Here is a 14,622-nt window from a genome sequence, read left to right as displayed (position 1 = left end):
TCGGGTCCGCGCTCTGTGTTCACGTTTGTATGCAGAATCCGTAAACCTGCTCCCAGTTACTGTTTTAGCTGCATGGTGTTTGACGACATGTTGTGAGGTTTAACCTGAGATGCTGGCGTTTCAGGCATAATAACGTTAATTTACAAATCGACACGGGATTTTAATGAATCAATATCACTTTATTCAATTTAGCATGGATTGTAATCAGAAAAGCGATAATCAAAACCCACCCCTAATCAAGAACTTGCAAAGTAAAAACATGATCTATGTAAGGTAGCCCTTTTGTTATTTACATTTAAAAAGAGGATTAGTGTTACTGTGCGCTGGCTGAGTCTGTTTCTTTTCTTAGAAATAGTTTCTCCTGCCCTGGAGAAAATCCACTTGCATGGAACAGAAGAGGCTGTGGAGTGCAGGAACCACACTGCAAGCTGGTAGATATGCAGGTATTCCTGGGTCCTGCAGACTATCACCTAAAAACAATAAACAAAATGATTTTCTAAACTGTGTAGCAATGTCATGTACGTATAGTGTCAAATACATTTTTGTAGTCTTCATCAGCTTTAATTCACATGGAAGTGTTCCTAAAGTCATATGCTGTAATGATATTTACATTATGAAAACATGATTTTGGACATTTCAGGTTTTTCACTTCGGCAGATAAAATGAATTGAGCAAAATCAACTCAAAATATTCCCACACACCAGAACGTCCTCTCTTCCTCGCTGGCTCCATATCTGTCAGTGGAATGATCACCTCGTCGCTATCTGTCACCATCAACACACTCCACGAATCCCGTGGATGATTCACTTCCTTATATCCGTTTGAATCAGGTACCGAAGCAGTTACGTACGTAATGAAGCTTCAGACGTCACTGGTCACGTGACTTTTGCCAAACGAAGCAAGCCTCGACACAGTGCTTCTGAACCAGTGTGTTGTTTTTTTCGACACACGCTCCGGAGCGTCAGCTTCAAGCGGGCCATCACTACTTTTTGCCATCCAGCAATAAAAGCTGAGTTTTGAGCCATTTTCTGCCTCCGAGTGTCTGCACTTTGGGTCCTTCTACTTCCACTCCTACCTGCACACAGCCTTAACCTGACAGAAGATCACGACCAGAACATGGACCCCGCAGACTCTTTAGCTTTTGGATTAAACGCTGAGATGGAGCGGATGATTAAGCTCCTTGACCGCATTGCTCAGGCCAATGATTTGAGGACCATGGCAGTTGGGCTAAGCACTGTAGATGCCATCATTCGGAGCAACCCTTGGCTTACTCAGCTTTCTATGGACACTGTGCTGGGCAGCTCCATAGCTGCCTGGAGGGAGCAAGTCAGGGCTGGCGAGCTTGCTCTCTCTACCTCCACCTCCACTTCTTTACCGCCGCTCCAGGACAACACACACTCACCACCTGCCTCGTCGCTACCTCAGACTGCCTCTCCTTCCTCACACCAGCCGGGACCTTGTTCGCCTGCCCATTCGCCTGCCTTTTTCCTGGTGGCCATGTGGTCGGAGGATGAGGAGGAGGTCTCCGTTTCTCCGCCAGTTTCAGTTCCCTCCTTCAGAAGGAAACGACGCCACCGTCGCTCCTCTCCTCAATCTTCTGGTCAGCCACCTGTCTCCGCTGGAGGGTCCGAGGGGCCCGTTCAGCCTCTTGCCTCGTCAGCTGGGGGTCCGGGAGGACCCAGCCAGCACGTCCCAGTGTCTGCTGATGGTTCTGGCGAGGCCGTTCAGCCACCACCGGCTCCTCCGCCTGGTCCGGCCTCCGAGTCTGCAGCTCCGCCTGGTCCGGTCAAAATGCACGGACAATTCTGCATTCCCATATACAGTGGAAAAATGTTCCACGGGCTTCTCCACATTTAAAACATGTATCTGGAATTCTGTTATTATATTTATTCAATTTCACCGGTGTTACATACAGTGGGGCAAAAAAGTATTTAGTCAGCCACCGATTGTGCAAATTCCCCCACTTAAAATGATGACAGAGGTCAGTAATTTGCACCAGAGGTACACTTCAACTGTGAGAGACAGAATGTGAAAAAAAAAATCCATGAATTCACATGGTAGGATTTGTAAAGAATTTATTCGTAAATTAGGGTGGAAAATAAGTATTTGGTCACCTCAAACAAGGAAAATCTCTGGCTCTCACAGACCTGTAACGTCTTCTGTAAGAAGCTTTTCTGTCCCCCACTCGTTACCTGTATGAATGGCACCTGTTTGAACTCATCATCTGTATAAAAGACACCTGTCCACAGCCTCAAACAGTCAGACTCCAAACTCCGCCATGGCCAAGACCAAAGAGCTTTCGAAGGACACCAGGAAAAGTATTGTAGACCTGCACCAGACTGGGAAGAGTGAATCTACAATAGGCAAGCAGCTTGGTGTGAAGAAATCAACTGTGGGAGCAATCATCAGAAAATGGAAGACATACAAGACCACTGATAATCTCCCTCGATCTGGGGCTCCACGCAAGATCTCATCCCGTGGGGTCAAAATGATCATGAGAACGGTGAGCAAAGATCCCAGAACCACACGGGGGGACCTGGTGAATGACCTGCAGAGAGCTGGGACCAAAGTAACAAAGGTCACCATCAGTAACACACTACAACGGCAGGGAATCAAATCCCGCAGTGCCAGACGTGTTCCGCTGCTGAAGCCAGTGCATGTCCAGGCCCGTCTGAAGTTTGCCAGAGAGCACATGGATGATACAGCAGAGGATTGGGAGAATGTCATGTGGTCAGATGAAACCAAAGTAGAACTTTTTGGTATAAACTCAACTCGTCGTGTTTGGAGGAAGAAGAATACTGAGTTGCATCCCAAGAACACCATACCTACTGTGAAGCATGGGGGTGGAAACATCATGCTATGGGGCTGTTTTTCTGCCAAGGGGACAGGACGACTGATCCGTGTTAAGGACAGAATGAATGGGGCCGTGTATCGTGAGATTTTGAGCCAAAACCTCCTTCCATCAGTGAGAACTTTGAAGATGAAACGAGGCTGGGTCTTCCAACATGACAATGATCCAAAACACACCGCCCGGGCAACAAAGGAGTGGCTCCGTAAGAAGCATTTGAAAGTCCTGGAGTGGCCTAGCCAGTCTCCAGACCTCAACCCCATAGAAAATCTGTGGCGGGAGTTGAAAGTCCGTGTTGCTCGGCGACTGCCCCAAAACATCACTGCTCTCGAGAAGATCTGCATGGAGGAATGGGCCAAAATACCAGCTACTGTGTGTGCAAACCTGGTAAAGACCTAGTAAACGTTTGACCTCTGTTATTGCCAACAAAGGTTATGTTACAAAGTATTGAGTTGTATTTTTGTTATTGACCAAATACTTATTTTCCACCCTGATTTACGAATAAATTCTTTACAAATCCTACCATGTGGATTCATGGATTTTTTTTTCACATTCTGTCTCTCACAGTTGAAGTGTACCTCTGGTGCAAATTACTGACCTCTGTCATCATTTTAGGTGGGGGAACTTGCACAATCGGTGGCTGACTAAATACTTTTTTGCCCCACTGTATATACACAAAAGAAAAGTATTGTACCATGTTGAGAATTTACCGATTTGAGAGAGCAACCCTTCCCACACCCCAGCCTGTGTAAGAATATACAGGCATCCCTTAACCCCAAAACTACTTCCGCCCTCTTCTTGGAACATGTCCACCCTAAACCGAGGAACTATTCACCTGCATTTAGCAACAGTTGTTAAAGTAATTACAATTGATTAAAAGAATTTAACTAAAGAAAAAAAAAGATAATAACAATAGAAATAAATCCACCTTGTCAAGTTTTTACTCTCACACATTTGACACAATAAGTGAAATTACTAGTAACTCTTATTAAGAGAACAAAACAACCAATGTCTAACCCAGCATTGTATAACAACCCTTTGGCAATATAATAAATTGTTCTGTCCATTATGGTTCATAAATACACTTAGTGTATTTACGAGTTAGTGATCTACCATCATATACCTTATCAAACATCTTGTACTTGATTGAGGCTCTTAATGTAGGCGTCCACGTCCGCTGGTGTATCGAATACATGCGTACGTTCCTCGTTGGTCAAAAGCAGCCTCGCTGGATAAATGATCCGATGTTTCCACGATCCAATCTCCCGCAGCTTCTTCCTCATACCATCATACTGACGCTGATGTCTATATGTCTCTGCAGGCAGGTCCGGCAGGAAGGCTATCTTATTGTCCTTATACGTCAGTTCTTTTGTCGTCCTAGCGGCTTTCATGATGCCTTCTCGATCTCTGTAACTTAAGCACTTAATTATAAAAGTTCTCGATCGGTTTGCAATGGAGCTTTGCCTTGTGATTATCCTGTGCGCTCTCTCCAGGACAGGAGGGGGAATTTTCAAAATGTCCGATATAAACTTCTCCATGAAAGTACGTGGATCTGTACCTTCTTCTTTCTCAGGGATGCCGAGGATTCGGATGTTATTACGCCGACTTCTTCCTTCCAAATCCTCCACCTTTTTAGATAGAAATTTGGCCTGTCTTTCAAGGCATTCCATATCATTTTTCAATAAGGTGATTTCGTCCTCCGCGTTGGAGGTTCTTTTTTCAGCCTCGTCAATTCGCCCTCCACATTTTTGTATATCAGCTTGAACAGCTCCTATTGCTGACATAATACCACCCATTTCAGTATGGAACTCTTGCTTGAACAATCGAATAGCGTTTAAAAGGTCCAAGGTAGAAGGCATTTCTGGGTTTGCAGGTTGCTTTTCTTGCTCGTGTTCATGCATAGCGTCCATCTGCCCTTCCTCCACCCCGCTTTCGTCTTGTGCCTCAGACGTAGTTTTTTGTTTGTCCTTGTTCAGTTTTTTAGGCATGTTAGCGTTCTCATATGTTCCCAAACGAACTATGTCAAAACGTAAGTTCTATTTTGGATTTACAGAGAGTATTTAACGAAAAAGACAACTGAGCTCGCGAAGCACGGGTCTCCTCACTTTGCCGCCATTACCGGAAATCAGGTTTTGAATATTTTATTTTTCTTACATTTCAGGTTCTTACATTTCAGATTTTTAATAAGTTGCAGGAACCCTGTTCAGTGTGAGTGGAGAACAGCCAAGTCTCCTCCTCTGATGAACCTCCATCTGTGCCACTGAAAACAGTTCATCTGACTGTGACTGTAAACATGTTTCCATTTGTCACTTCAGTCTTTACTCTGAAAAACAGGAAGCGAAATCACAGCTCAAACTATTTCTTTGTTTAACATTTTAAATGTTTATTTAACATTTTCAAGACTTCACGTTCAAAATACATTCAATAAAAACTTGATAAGGTAAGATTATTTATATAGCACAATTCAACAACAAGGTGATTCAAAGTGCTTTACAGAGACATTAAAAAAATAAAATAAAATGAAAAGCATGATTTAAAATGGATTAAAAAAAACAGTAGATAAAATCAGAACAGTAGATATAATCAGTAGTTAAAATGTAAGTTTTGAAATTTAAGCTTAAAAGTGTGGATTTGGTGTTTTATTCAAATGCAGCTGAGAACAGGTGAATCTTCAACCTGGATTTAAATAAACTCAGTGTTTCAGCTGATGTGAGGCTTTCTGGGAGTTTGTTCCAGATATATGGAGCATAAAAGCTGAATGCAGCTTCTCCGTGTCTGGTTCTGACTCTGGGAACTGATAAAAGACCGGATCCAGATGACCTGAGGGATCTGGAAGGTTCATACTGGGTCAGGAGGTCACTGATAACATGAAAACAGATTTTTTCATCCAACTGCTGAAGCAAAGCAAACCACTCAACATGAACACTGAAGTAGAACAGTTTAGAAAGCTTAAAATGGAACTAGGGAACCATTTTCATTCATAGCTGCCTCATCAGATCTTTACAGGAGATTCCATCTGAACTCTGTGGAGCCTGATCTCAGGAGTTTTGAGTCTCACCCTGAAAGCAGAAGAGGATCTTTCTGTCTCTGCAGATTCACTGTGATGGGAGCGATTTCAGCCCTGAGTGATCAAGGTGATGTCTGCACAGAGCAGATAATTTAGTGAATGTTTTGGGACATTGGTAACAGTGAAACAGTTTTTTAGTAACGTGGGATCGTTTGTGTGTGGTGTATGAACTGAGATTCCTGAAGCTCTTGTCACACTGGTCACAGCTGTAGTTTCCTTCCATGTGTGTACGTTCATGCTTGTTACAATGACTTGAGCGTGAAAAGCTTTTGTCACAGTGCCTGCACTTGTATGGTTTCTCTCCTGTGTGGACACGTTTGTGTTCTTTAAGGTTGACTGCAGTGGTGAAAGATGACCCACACTGATCACAGAGGTGCTCTTTAACCCCACTGTGAATCAGTTCATGGCGTTTTAATCTACTTGGTGTGGTGAAACTTCTCCCACATTCTTTGCAGTGTTTCAGTTTGTCTCCAGTGTGTTTACGTTGATGTGTTTTTAGGTTTTTTCTATGGCTGAAAGTTTTTCCACAAAGGTCACAGAGGAAGTTTTTCCCACCACCACAGTGATGACAGGGTTGAGAACTGGATCCATCTGTGTCGCTCTGCTTCTAAACAAAGACACAGTGTAAGTTAGTCCTTCATCATTTTTATCCTGAACGTCGCCTGAAATAAAGAGCATCTCTGCAGACGTCCAATTACATTTTACTGTTTCAGTTAACACACTCAGTTTAGTGGGCTGTAAAAACTACAATACTACCATCATAATACTACATTAATACTGTCCATCCATCCATTCACTTCCGCTTATCCTTTTCAGGGTCGCAGGGGGCGCTGGAGCCTATCCCAGCTGTCATAGGGCGAGAGGCGGGGTACACCCTGGACAGGTCGCCAGTCTGTCACAGGGCCAACACACAGGGACAGACAACCATTCGCACTCACTTTCACTCGCACATTCACACCTAGTGTCAATTTGGATTATCCAATTAACCTATCCCCACAAGTTGCATGTCTTTGGACGGTGGGAGGAAGCCGGAGTACCCGGGGGGAACCCACGCAAACACGGGGAGAACATGCCAACTCCACACAGAAAGACCCCGGCCTGATGGTGGAATTGAACTCAGGACCTTCTTGCTGTGCGGCAACAGTGCTAACCACCGTGCCACCGTGCTGCATTAATACTGATACTACTAATATGTTACAATAACATCTGACTTGCACTAAAGTACTACTATCCTAATATCTGCAGGGTACCAACACAGTGCAAAACTACTAATGTAACACTGCAATAATACTAATTTAATACTGCATTAATAACACTAACTGTGTAGTTATAACACTCAGCTGAATGGGACACAAGAAAAACACTACTACCCCCATGACACTGCAATTATAATATTAAATGAGTATTTTAACACTACTACTATACTAAAATACTATTACGTAACAACACAACTTTGTTAACCATAATAGAAGATTACTGAATGTTTGGTTTTGTGCTTATTTTCATTTGTGTTTTATTTTATTCCATGTACTCCTAACAGAGGAATCAGGCTCTGTAAACAAAAGGCCTTTTATGTGGAAATAATAAAAATGTCATTATATACCAGGAAACTGCCTGAACATTAAATAACACCATCATATTAATTTTCAGCACTTTTAGTTTTTCATGATCCTGTAAACAAAAATCACAACTGAAATCACTTCATTACTTAAATCACGCTGCTGTTATTGTGTATATATTTATTTATATTTCTTCATACATTCTTATATAGTTCTATATTGTGTATTTTGTTGTACAGTTATTTTATTTTCAACTTTAATTTATATATTTTATCTTATTCTCCCAGTTAAATTTACCCTTCATTCTAATTTGTGTTGTACAGTTATTTCATTTTTAACCTTAATTTATATTTTATTCCTTCCTAGTTAAATTTACCCTTTTTAATTTTTCATATTTATTTCCTATCTTATTCATAGCCTTTTCCTATTTTGTTTTCTTTAGGTCACGAGCAGTTGTCCAAGCATTTCACTACATATCGTACTGTGTATGACTGTGTACGTGACAAATAAAATTTGAATTAGAATTTTTGAATTTGAAATGAAAATCTGAATAATGACTCAGAGCTGCTTTTCCATGCAGTAGAATTGCTAACATGCTAACACAGTTTAATGAGCAGAGTTGTTCCAAACAGTCAGGCTAAAATGACAACAATATAAATACATACCTCACAGTAACTGCACTTGTAGAGTCTCTTTCTGGTGTGGATCTGTTGGTGTTCTCTCAGGTAACGTGGAGCTTTAAAAGTCTTCTCACACAGGACGCATTTGTAAGGTCTCCCCTCAGTGTGGGTAAACATGTGGCGTTGTAACAATGTGTTGTTTGTAAACTGTTTGCCACACTGATCACAGCAGTACACTTTAACTCCAGTGTGGATGAGTTGGTGTCTTTTTAGAGCACTCTTCCAGGAAAAAGTCTTTCCACACAAGTCACAGCTGAACGGTCTCTCTCCAGTGTGGATGACCTGATGACGTTTTAGTTTAGCCTTCCCAGTAAAACCCATCCCACACTCGTCACAGGTGTGTTTTTTCTCTCCCTTTCTTCTGTGAGGTTTGTCGGCCTCCTGAGAGCGCTGACTTCTCGCTCCATGTTGGTCCTGCAGTGACAGAGATACAAACAGAGGCAGTGAGTGAAATGCAGTCGTGGAACAAACTCAACCTTCAAACTCCCTCCATTAACACTAGTTTTAAACCTGAAGGTGTAGTGTGGCACCAAACACCTTAAAGGTCTCTTATCACCACCTACTGGTAGTTCTAACACATTACATCCAACCTGGTGTTAAAAATAATTCATGACTTTTCAAACACTCTAAAATATTTTTCCTTTTTTTCTTTACTTTTACTCCCCACAGAAAAAAAGACTTTCTACTCATTGTATTTACAAAACAGATTTTTTACTTTTGGTTTGAGAAATTTGAGAGGAGTCATTTCATCACTAAGGGCATCAAACATCAAACCAATTAGAGCCTGAAAAGAAACACATGAAAGACAATCCTGATCGTGTACTAATCACCAGGGTGTGAAATATAAAAAGAGATGAAAGAGGCAAAACTGCGAGTCATAGTCAGGAGTTAAAGTGAGACGTTGTTCTTCCTTCTTTTTTGCACAGCACCTGAACAAACAGGTAATTTCAAATGCAGCGTTTCTATCAACAAACATCAGCAAACACACAAACTGTTTGTGTGCAGTTTGTCTCACAGTGTGTTGCTGGCTAAAGGTCCAGCTGCTGTACATCACAGGGAGAGAAAAGAAAGAGAGCTAACTTCACTCAGAGATGGAGAAAGATAAGACACACAGGACAGGAGAGGAAGAAGAGAGGTTAGATTTAAAGGGAAGGACTGCTCAGTGGGATTTGATCAACTGGAGATTAAAGCTTACATGTAAGTCCTCATGTGTTGACATCAGATATTGGGTCTGTACATGTGACATTATGTTTTTTCAGGTTGTGAAAGATGCTGCAAAACAATCTGAGGCAGATTAACTGTGTTATTTAAAGACTGCATGAAGATCCTCTGCAGGTTAGTGCAGGATAAACAGGTTCGTTTGCTGAACTGTGATTTAAAGTAAAGAACAGTGTGTGACTGGTGCACAGTGACTGTGGTGCTCATGTCACAGTTAGATTAAGTGTAGCAGAGATTCATTTAAACTGAAGCTCATGATGCTGACATTCATTCACTGAGTTCCACCTTCATACCAACAGTATAGTGTCTAATATAACGACAGTGTACTGTCAGTGTAGAGGATGGAAACCAGCCAGGACAGCTCATGAAACATCTGCTGACATCTGGTTGAATTCAGTTGTGTACATCCACAGAGAGCAGCAGGTCAGCTGATCACAGCCTGTACTTTAAGAAAATCTACTGGAGCTCTCAACAGAAATTATTGTGAGCTGTGATTCTTTTCCCCACGCTGAGCCACTACAGCTGATTTTAGGGTTCCCACCTGCTCAATCCCACTTTAACCTCTTCCCTGCTCATGTTCCTGTTTAGAGGCAAAGTCACGCTCTACAGTGTAGGTAACAGAAAATACACACATGTTTTATTTTCCTTCGTTCGGGCTGCTGTTGTGATGCTTTGAATGTGTATTTTTGGGGTGAAGAACAAAATGTTATGTCCATTTGATTATTAAATAATTTCGATGAATAAGCCTTACACATGTGCTGTGGTGTAGTCTTTCTTTGCTTGTGACTTAATAATGTTTGTAAACATAATAGTCTAAAAAAACAACATAATATGCAACACAGTCATATAACAGGTTTGGAGGATGAGAGTTTTAGACGTGACTGATTATTTGGTGAAACTGTGATATTTTCCTCACCTCCTGTGTTGAGCTCATTGTTTCCTCTGTAGTGACTCAGCTGAGTCCAGATGGCTGAAAATGTTCCTCTGCTGCTCCGTCAGACTCTTCTCCTCCTGCTGATCAGCTGGGACACAAAACAGATCTTTGTTAGGCTCCACACTGCACTGAAGAGTCAAAGTGTCTCATATGTTCATCTGACAACACAAAGTACAAATTTCACTCTGATTGCTTGTAGAAATCTTGTGAGACGTGTTGTGCTGCAAAGTGAGGAAACTCTCTCACTCACTTATACTTCAGGAGGAACTTTGTGACATTGGCTCTAATATTCTAAGCAGCCCTTTACTATGACAGGGCCAGAAAGTCCTATTTGAAGGTTTGGGAGAAGGACCATGTTAAAGGTGGATTGGGGTTTATACACTTTGTTATGATACAGGTAAGGCTGTAAGAGCCTGAGAAAATGAAAAACAACTATTTTTATAGAGCCAAAAAAAGAAAAGATTTCTAAAGGGAACATTCATTTTATTTATTGTTATTTTATTATTATTTTCCTAAAATGTGTCAAATATATATTTTCTCATCTAAATGTCCACTGAAATGTGTGCCAGGGGGCGGTAATGCTCCTTAACATTGGCTGCCAACCAGCCAATGTCACGACCACAACAACCGTGAAAATAGTTGGATTTACACTGCTGCTCAATCACAGCTGCCTGATTAATGGTTTTCATTAGCAATTTAGCAAAGTTGATGGTGGTGGTGTGTCTGTGTGAGTGAAAGACAGAGAGGGAGCGAGCGACAGATTTTCTGTTATAACCTTCATTTTATGGAGGCACAGTGTGAGCACTCGGGTCGCATCAGAGCATCGGGTGAGACCCTGCATCGTGACCTACCAACTTCTAACCCCTGCGAGTCAATCGTGCAGTTTGAAAATCGCACAGTGTATGTCCAGCTTTAGATGTACTGTCGTCCGAGACTTGCACCGCAGTGTTGGCGTTTGTTTCCCTGTTGGCCATGCTTCTTGTTGTGGTCATCTGTTGTCTTCCGGTATTTTCTCCGTAAGCGACCTTTCCTCGACCAATGAGATAAGCGGTAATCTGACTTGTCATACTCGAATTGTCATAAGTGTGCTGTCAGCTCATTGGTCACAAAGCAGGAGAGGGGCTGGGAATTATGTTTTCAAACAAAGCGTTAATTCCATTAAAAGTTATAGACTACTTTTGATTATCACTGTATTACGGGACAAAGTGCGTCCCTTATTAGCTCAATACGGGACGTGTACTTTTGTTTCGAAATACGGGACGTTTTTATTTTTTAAGGGACGGTTGGCAACCCTAGGGGTGAGTAACTCTGCTTTTAGCATGTTAGCACCCTAGCACCACTGAAGGAACAATGGACAGTTATTGAGCATTAATATGCAAATCCTCATGAACATTGAACAACAACCACTGATTAAAGCTCACTGATCAAATGCTGTGATTGCAGCGACTCCCCAACTCTCTGTGAATAGTACTCATGGAAATTGATCAGTGATCTTTGAGTAACGAGTTTTAATCAGCGGTTTCAGTGCTTTCCTTCCTGCTTTGACTGCAGCTGTGTTTGACACAGGAAGACATTTTTACATTCTTCATGATTATACTTTATTCTCTTTGGAGGAAGTGCAGCTTTAAACCTTCACATGATTCAAGTCAACCCAACAAATCAATCTGAACGATCACAGGTGGGAAAAACTTCTGTAGATAAAATAAAACCCAACATTCAATCCACAACATGATTAAAAATATGATTTCTCCAAATCACCAAGAGCTGCACATTAACCACCACAATATATTTTATTCTCTGTGCTTTCAAATATGAACACTGTTTACTTTCATCTCTGTTTCATTAGTTTTTGTTAACATCTTCCTGTGCATCACTTTACAGCAGCCAGACTCATTAAAATGAGACTTTGTAGGAGTTCACTTCCTCTCATGTGTTCATCCACAGCAGCTGGACAATAAAGTTTATTGGCTGTGTCCCAATTCACGCTTGAAGTACGCATTTTAAGTGCGGTTACGTCACCGCCACGCGACGACGGCTGTCCCAATTCGAAGTGTACTTCAAATGCATACTCCAAATGCGCCGTCGATTTCCCCAAATATCAAGCGTGGTCCGGAGCACGCTTCGTGGTCCCATATATCCCACAATTCATAGCGCGGTGGTGAGTGTGGATAATTTTGCCGCAAAATACGGCAGAAGGGAGCGGCCGAAGAGGTTTCTTTTTTATTTCCAAACTTTATTGAAATTATAAAGTGAACAGTCAGTCATTCCATCTCAGTTTGTACAGTAGACATACAAGGCAAATAAGCGTAACAATATACAGTACAATGAAATAGGAAGGATGAATAAATAAAGGACAAAAAAAAAGAAAAAAAGGGGGGGATATGTGACAGACTTCATAACAACTTTGTACTTGAAAGTTGTGACAGCTCATTCGTTAAACATTTCTGAATGAATTTCAATCAATGATAAACCTTTTTTATTGGAAGTTAATTTAAGAGAGTTTAAGTAATATTCTATTTCAATCCAAAACAAATTAAATGATGGGGTTGAGTTTTGAAACTTACATTTATGTATGTGGAATTTCCCTAATAAGATGGAGCGGCCGAAGAGTGAACTGTCAAAAGTACTGAATATGACGTCACTTATTTATGTGCGAATGTTTAATAATTAAAGTCAGTCATATATGCACAAACACAACAAGCTGAAAGTCAGTGATATATATATGTGTATATATATATGTGTATATATATATATATATATATATATATATATATATATATATATATATAATCTGACAATACTATAATATTGGCCATATTATATTTACATTACCGCAGTGAGATGACTTTAGTCTCATGAACAACATTAGCTAATTGTTATTTACTAACTAATCTTAAATGACTGTTCAGCACAGAAATGAAGCCCAACTATCATGTTTTACAGTCCCGTGGTCTCAGCCTCAGATACTCAACTAATCAAAGTGATGTCATAACAAAAATGAATGACTAACAAAACATTTTTCTCCTTCATTTCTGTCAAAAAAAAGCTGTATGTAACGTGTCTCGCGGTTAGTATCATGGTTGCTAGGCAACCTGAACAGCGCGACGAAGCGTATACCGTCCCATTTCACAAGCCTCTCACTTCCGCACTTCTCGTACTTATAGTACGCACCGTACGTAGTGCGCGTACTTCAAGCGTGCAGACCCTGAATTGGGACACAGCCATTGTGACAAATACAGGCCATTTCACTTCCTCTCATGTGTTCATCCAGAGCAGCTGGACAAACTTATTGTGACCCTGATACTGCAGCAGATCGCTCTCATCCATTTCCTGTTATCACTTCAAATAGAAACGAGGCTGTAGAGGTTTGGTGCAGGCAGAAAAACAGCTGCAGGGACAATGAAAAGACTTTTCTGCTCCAACTTCTCCCAGCATGCTGAGCTAATGATTAGCTGGTGTTTTTCTCCAAACACTCTCTCACTCTTCTCTCAACGTGTTCACAATAAACTGTGAACAGACACCGAGGAGAGCAGCAGAAGACCTCATTCAGGAGCTAAACTCAACATGAACTGAACTCACAGTAAAGTTAGCTCGGTGCTTACCTTTAGATGAGCCCACAAACCGAGAGAAACTCCGCGATGAAGCTGCAACTCTTTCCAAACACAGGAAACAGATCAGGGAGCAGAGACCCACGTGGTTCACGCTGATCTCAGCCACGATCCAGGAGACAAGGGTGGGCAGATCGATGCAGATATCGATCCAAACGTTGGTACTACTTTATTCTCTTTGAATGGAAAAGCAGCTCTCTGTGCAAACACCTCCTCTCATGGAACATTCTTACTTTGTTTCGCAACCCTTCTTCTTCGTCTTCCTACAAATTGTATTTGTCGTTGTCAAACAACAAAATGGTGAATTACCGCCACCAACTGGTGTGGAGTGTGAACTGGAACGTCGACCAGCAACAATTTACTTTACTTTTAAAAACTGGAATAAGGCCTGATAACTTTCACTTCTTGAGTCCTTTTGCAGTAAATCAATAAGATTCAGTTTCATTTTTATGTTACTGAGGTTTTGGATCAGTTACCTTCTCACAGTGTAATATAACATGCTCTACAGTTTCCTCTTCTCTTTTTTGAATGCTTTGAATGGAGGTTATAATCCACCATCACTGAACTAAAATGAAACTCATATGTCGTGTCCAAATTCATGGGCTGCATCCTCCTGAGGTCGCATTTGTAGACCGATTACGTCACAGCGACGCGCCGAAGGCTGTCCAAATTCGTAGACTCCTCCGAATGCAGCCGACAAATGCGTCC

At 41.4% G+C, this 14,622-nt stretch overlaps 2 protein-coding genes across 5 annotated transcripts in view; one reads left to right on the top strand and one right to left on the bottom strand.

Moving 5' to 3' along the window:
• Positions 1–14,622, top strand: part of LOC113028823 (uncharacterized) — a 270,569-nt gene that overhangs the window by 138,422 nt on the left and 117,525 nt on the right. The window lies entirely within an intron of this gene.
• On the bottom strand, positions 5,207–14,183 carry LOC145431175 (uncharacterized). 2 transcript variants are annotated; one of them, XM_080306751.1, is made up of 4 exons: positions 13,909–14,183; positions 10,289–10,394; positions 8,140–8,568; positions 5,207–6,522 (listed from the first exon to the last, which is right to left on the bottom strand). In XM_080306751.1, the coding sequence occupies exons 2-4, from the start codon at positions 10,304–10,306 to the stop codon at positions 5,944–5,946; spliced, it is 1,026 nt and encodes a 341-aa protein (XP_080162877.1). In that variant the 5' UTR covers positions 10,307–10,394; positions 13,909–14,183; the 3' UTR covers positions 5,207–5,943. The 2 variants fall into 2 exon arrangements, with proteins under 2 accessions (XP_080162877.1, XP_080162878.1); XM_080306752.1 differs by having other exon boundaries at positions 5,207–6,519.

This window comes from Astatotilapia calliptera, chromosome 9 (assembly GCF_964374335.1).
Source record: "Astatotilapia calliptera chromosome 9, fAstCal68.1, whole genome shotgun sequence".
In the NCBI taxonomy this organism is placed as follows: Eukaryota; Metazoa; Chordata; class Actinopteri; order Cichliformes; family Cichlidae; genus Astatotilapia; species Astatotilapia calliptera.
The sequence above is the reverse complement of the archived record's forward strand: the minus strand, read 5'-3'. Positions and strand labels throughout refer to the sequence as shown.

What these genes read in the sequence shown, in the direction of transcription:
- LOC145431175 (XM_080306751.1), bottom strand. An exon ending in ACAAGTGCAGTTACTGTGAG is followed by an intron (nt 6,523 to 8,139) that starts GTATGTATTTAT and finishes GTCTTTGTTTAG; the next exon opens with AAGCAGAGCGACACAGATGG.